This window comes from Callithrix jacchus, chromosome 8 (genome assembly GCF_049354715.1).
Source record: "Callithrix jacchus isolate 240 chromosome 8, calJac240_pri, whole genome shotgun sequence".
Taxonomy (NCBI): domain Eukaryota; kingdom Metazoa; phylum Chordata; class Mammalia; order Primates; family Cebidae; genus Callithrix; species Callithrix jacchus.
Genome location: NC_133509.1, coordinates 54,509,326 through 54,515,695, shown reverse-complemented (window position 1 = coordinate 54,515,695; position 6,370 = coordinate 54,509,326). Strand labels below are relative to the sequence as shown.

Sequence of the window (6,370 nt, the reverse complement as noted above, 5' to 3'; positions counted from 1 at the left end):
CCTTTACATGTAGTCTAGTGTCTTATATAGTTTAACCTTTCTGTGTACATAGATTGTATCATATTTTAAGTATAGTTTTGTGTCATGTTTTTAATTTTATTATATGACCATTTTTTCAAGTTAATATTTTTATATACCGGTTTAACAAAATAAAATTTAAATTTGGAAGTTTTACCTCATAGTTTCTTGATATTTTTTTAACTGTTAGCATATAATTGATGTAATCTTTATATCTACATAAGTATCTTAAATAAGGAATATATGAATTTTATTTTTAAGCTAACTTTTATTTAGTTTAAAATTAATTTTATTTCTAATATTTTTATTCTCATTGATTGGCCTAAATTAAAGTATCGAGTTCATAGAATTAGAGGTGGTGCAAACTATAATAAGATGAAGAAAATTCAATATTTAAACTTTAAATTGCTATCTGATTATTATGTATTAAGTCTTCAAAATGTTGCTCTGTGTATGGCAGAACTGAGCTATAGAATCTGAGTGACTAACAACTATCATGAAATGCCAAAATACCCCTCCCTGCAGTCAGTTCTCAGTGGACTCGTTTCATTTCATACAGTATCATGTTCCAGCTGTTGCTCATGAAAATGGATAAAATATATACAACATACAAATTGCTATTTTCATCTCAGAGAAATAGTTGGTTTTTATTTGATTTGATAGACTAGTCAAAGGAGAGTCATTTATATGCATGAACAACCATTATATTCTATTTAGATCATTATAAGCATAATGTGTACCTGTATACCCACAAGTATGATTTAAGATGAGAAACATATTATTACAATAATAAACTGGAAATAAGTGTATTATAGAACATGGTAAGCTGGACAGGCATACCGAAGAAAATATAGTAAGAGGTCAATGAACTAGCAATAATCTCAAGGTGGAATGTGATCTTTCCTATAGCGATTTGCACAGGTTAGAGTCCTGTGAGAATTATCTTGATGGCAAAGGGTTCAGGGATGCCCTTTTCTCAGATAAAACCTCTACAGATCTACTGTTCATTTATTGGAATCTGAAATTCTACCTTTGATTTTATTTTTTCCTAAACATTTTTATTAAAAAATAATATTTCAGAAAAATGTAACATTTCTTGATACTGAATATGGAAAGGAGAGAGACATAATGTGCTGAATGATGGAAGAGAGAAGTGCATCATGTGGAAGTTAGTGGCTTGGAGCCATTTAACTTCTAATTAATGTTGGCCACTTCATCAGTCTCAGGGTCACAGCTGGTGAAATAATATACATAATATTAGGTAAGGAGAAAATAGTTTCTTCCAGCTAATCAATCAGGATTATCTTAGAGGTTGAAAAAATCTCTCTTTTGAAAGGAGCAGAGTCTTGTATTTGATGTGAATTACCTCATTCATTTTAAATGTCACTAATGCCCTATGGTTTAATCTCTTTGATCTAGGTAGACCCAGGTCAAATGGATGAAAACCAAACAGTAGTGGTGAGAGAATTTTTCTTGTCAGGCTTCTCACAGACATCATCTATCGAAGCAGGACTATTTGTACTATTTCTTTTCTTCTATGTGTCCACTTGGGTTGGCAATGTTCTCATTATGATCACAGTGGCATCTGATAAATACCTGAATTCATCAGGCATGTATTTCCTTCTTGGCAATCTCTCATTTCTGGACCTATGTTATTCAACAGTAACTACCCCTAAGCTTCTGGCTGACTTCCTTAATCATGAAAAACTCATTTCCTATGACCAATGCATTGCACAACTCTTCTTCCTGCATTTTGTAGGAGCAACTGAGATGTTCCTGCTCACAGTGATGGCCTACGATCGCTATGTTGCTATCTGTCACCCCCTGCACTACACCACTGTCATGAGTCGGGGATTATGCTGTGTGTTGGTTGCTGCCTCCTGGATGGGAGGATTTGTGCACTCCACCGTCCAGACCATTCTCACTATCCGTCTGCCCTTTTGTGGGCCAAATCAGGTGGACAACTTTTTTTGTGATGTTCCCCCTGTCATCAAACTTGCCTGTGCTGACACTTTTGTCATTGAATTGCTCATGGTATCTAACAGTGGGTTGATCTCCACCAGCTCCTTTGTGGTGCTGATTTCCTCCTACACCACTATCCTAGTCAAGATTCACTCCAAGGAGGGAAGGCGAAAGGCACTCTCCACATGTGCCTCTCACCTTATGGTGGTAACACTTTTTTGGACCCTGTAGTTTCATCTATCCTCATCCTTTCTCTACATTTTCTGTGGACAAGATGGTGTCTGTACTCTACAAGGTTATTACTCCAATGCTAAACCCCTTCATCTACACACTTCGGAACAAAGAGGTAAAGTCAGCCATGCAGAAGCTCTGGGTCAGAACTGGACTTACTTGGAGAAAGCAGGAGGCATGAGACATTGAAGTGAATTTTTGAAAATAGAAAATCAGGTTAAAATACTTCCTTTTTGAATGAGTTAGAAAGTGGTTGCCTAGTTTCTCTTCAATTTTAGCTTATTTTAACTACAGATGGTCCCTGACTTATGATGATTCACCTTACCATTTTTTTTTGTCTTTAAGATGGTGCACAAACCATACTTTGGGAATTCATATAACAATTTTGTTTTTCACTTTCAGCACAGCATTCCATAAATTACATTCAACACTTTATTATTAAATATGCTTTGTGTTAGATAATTTTGCCTAACTATAGACCAGTGTAAGTGTTCTGGGCATGTTTGAGGGAAGCTAGGCTAAGCTATCATGTTCAGTAGGATAGGTTTATTAAATAGATTTTTGACTTACAGAATTTTCAACTTACAATGGGTGTATTCAGACATAAGCCCATCATAAGTTGAGGAGCATCTGTAGCTATCTGCAGTCAACCTACATGCATTTCTTTCTCTACATGTTTAAGAGAATATCAGTTAGATGTATTAGAGTGAATTTAATTTATGACTATATAACAAGTTAATTGGATATATTAGCTTCATCACTGTATTACACACAGTAGAAAGAGCAGTTGCCTAATATTCTGGGTTCAAATATCCCTTTTTGAATTACAATCCATGTAAACCAGAATTTTTTAAAGTATTAAAGCCCTAATTTCCTCATATGTAGCATGCATAAAATGATATGTACCTCTTAGTGCTGATGTGAAGATGAAAATGAAAACAGACATGAATGTGTCTACTATGGTTCCCATCTCATAGCACAGTTCAATAATAATTTATTCATTAAAGTTGATTTTTTTCAGTGATACAGGGTATAGAAGCTGAAGTTCTAAACCGGCCAATTTCCCATAATGCAACAGCAGTTTGATCTGCCAGTTTGTGCAGGATACTTGAAAGCGTATAGAAATGAGCTCATGACATTTTCACATTTGTCAATTATTGGAAGGTTTATTTTAAATTACTATAATCATCATCATTATCAAAAAACCCCACACTGACAGTAGTTGTATCCTAAGTTGTATTAAGACAAACTTATAGGCCTGTTTACTGTTTACCAAATCTTTGTAATCAAAGATAAAAATTTTAATTGACATTCAAGTTTACAACTGAACAAAAATATAAAATACAAATTAATGTGAAATATCAAAAATATAAAATACAAATTAATGTGAAATATTTTCATTCTTACAGCTTTTGTAGTCTTTGGGTTTTAAAGCACCTTTAGCAACAAATCTGTGTGACAAAGACAGATGCCAACAAGGTTTGGTAAATGTATTAATGACTGAGCTTTTATCTTTGGTATCTTTTTATTTCCAAAACTAACTTAAATACCTAAAATAAAATAAATGAAATTGGGACAAAAATGTGTTAAATAAATGCAGGAGGTTTCCATATCTTTTCTCATATATGTGGCATTGACTACAGAAGAAATATTTTAGAGTGGTTTTCTTTTTCATACTTGCTAAAAATAACTTGTAAAATTTTCATTGAGCCATAGAAAATACTTTCAGAGATGTTAAAGATGCAAGAATTCATCAAATGTTTCATTTTATTTTATCTTATCTTATTTTACTTTAAGTTCTTGTATATACATGCAGAATGTGCCACTTTGTTACATAGGTGTACATGTGCCATGGTGGTTTGCTGCACCTATCAACCTGTCATCTAGATTTTAAGCACTGCATGCATTAGGTATTTGTCCTAATGCTCTCCCTCCACTTCTCCCCCACCCCCAATAGGCCTCATTGTGTGATTTTCCCTTTTCTGTATCCATATGTCATTGTTCCATTCCCACTTATGAGTGAGAACATGCGGTGTTTGGTTTTCTGTTCCCATGTTAGTTTTCTGAGGATGATGGCTTCCAGCTTCATCCATGTTCCTACAAAGGGCATGAATTCATTTTTTATGGCTCCATATTATTCCATGGTGTGTATGTGCCACATTTTCTTTATCAAGTCTATCATTGATGGGCATTTGGGTTGGTTCCAAGTCTTTGCTATTGTAAATAGTGCTGCAGTAAACATATGTGTGCATGTGTCTTTATAGTAAATGATTGATAATCCCTTGGGTATATACTCTGTAATGAGATTGCTGGATCAAATGGTATTTCTGGTTCTAGATCCTTGAGGAATCGCCACACTGTCTTCCACAATGGTTGAAATGACACACACCAAAGCCCCCATGGAAATAGTAGCACTATTGTCAGATAAATCTGATAGATATGACAATATTGAGCAGGCAAGTAGCCAAATTGATAATAGAAGCAACTATAAATAGTGTGAATTCATTTATAGAAACTTAGTTATGGAATCAGAGATCACTGTTTGAATTCAGTCAGTATTTTAATCCGTGTACTACCAAGGAAGAGGTAATTGATCAAACTTTAGTAGAATTGAAGCAATTAATCATAAATACATTATCCAGTTCATTTTTCACTAGAGATCAATATAGGGAGGCTCTTTATTTCTGAACTGTCTGGTTCTCACTAATCAATGACACATGCAAAAAGTATTTAGAAATTAAAAACTATTCAACATTTGGAGTAGGATAAGAGTACACAATATAAAAATCGCTATTAGCAAATGTATCGTATAAGGTTTATTTATTGTTTTTATTAGGAAATGTAAAATAAAATGTATAAATAAAGACCTAACTATACATTCTTCAGGATATATTAGAATACCTGTCTAAATAGAATTATGAATAAAGTGATATGAAAATTCTCAGGAAAATATACCTTTAATAACATTGCTTCTGTGTATATAAACAAATACTCAGAAATTAACTACATTAGTAATTTAAATTTCCTTAAAATATTTTTTAAAAGATGCTTTTATTTACAATCCAACATAAAATACTGTGAGGAAATAAAGGTTCATATTAACAATGCTGAGACACAAATTTAAAAAATTTTTAAATATTTTATCTTAGGTTCTAGGATACATGTACAGGTTATGTAGGTTTGTTACATAGGTTAATGTGTGCCATGGTGGTTTGCTGTACCTATCAACCCATCACCTAGGTATTAATACCAGCAGGCTTTAGCTATTTATCCTGATGTTCTCCCTCTCCTCACACTCCCCTGACAGGCCTCAGTGTGTGCTGCTCCTCTCCCTGTGTCCTTGTGTTCCCATTGTTTAGCTCCCATTTATAAGTGGGAACATGTAGTGCTTGGTTTTCTGTTGCTGACTTAGTTTGCTGAAGATAATAGCTTCTGGCTCCGTCCGGTCCCTGCAAAGAACACGATCTCATTCCTTTTTATGACTGCATAGTATTCCATAGTGTATATGCAGCACATTTTCTTTATCCAGTCTATCATTAATTGGCATTGGGTTGATTCCATGTCTTTGCTGTGGTGAATAGTGCTGCAATGAACACACATGTGCATGTATCATTATAATAAAGTAATTTGTGTTTTTGGGGTACATACTCAGTAATGGGATTCCTAGGTCAAATGCTATCTCTGGTTCTAGGTCTTTGAGAAATCACCACACTATCTTCCACAATGGTGAACTAAACAAATTTTAAAAATTCATAGCAAGGGGAGGACTCAAGATGGTGCTGTGAGAACAACCCAGGATTGGAGCTCTCGTTGAATCTGCGGAGAGGTGAGTTGGAGCTGCATTTCCAGACTGATCTTTGTTGCCCACAGAATGGGGAAATTCCCAAGTATAAAGGAGATGCGGGACGCCAGGCAGTACCTCTGCCTGGTGAAGCTGGCAGCCGGGGTGGCTGCAGCCGGCCCTACCCAGCGCTCCCCACAGAATGCACTTGTCCAGGTGCCCTGTTGAACTGGCAACCTGAGACTTGAGAGGGCTGGACTTGAGACTGAATGAGACTTGGACAGTGGGCCAGCCCAGGGGATTGCAGGGACAGGGCGTTTGGGGTAGCCCAGTGGGATGAACAAAACCGCAATTTAAAACACTTCCCGCGCAGATGGT

General features: G+C 35.4%; 1 protein-coding gene across 1 annotated transcript; it reads left to right on the top strand.

Moving 5' to 3' along the window:
- Positions 1 to 1,441: 1,441 nt before the first annotated feature.
- On the top strand, positions 1,442 to 3,798 carry LOC100391852 (olfactory receptor 4Q2-like). Its single transcript, XM_009005865.6, is given in 2 exon segments — positions 1,442 to 2,192; positions 2,194 to 3,798. Coding segments are annotated over 2 exon segments (939 nt in total). The 5' UTR covers positions 1,442 to 1,452; the 3' UTR covers positions 2,393 to 3,798.
- Positions 3,799 to 6,370: the final 2,572 nt, after the last annotated feature.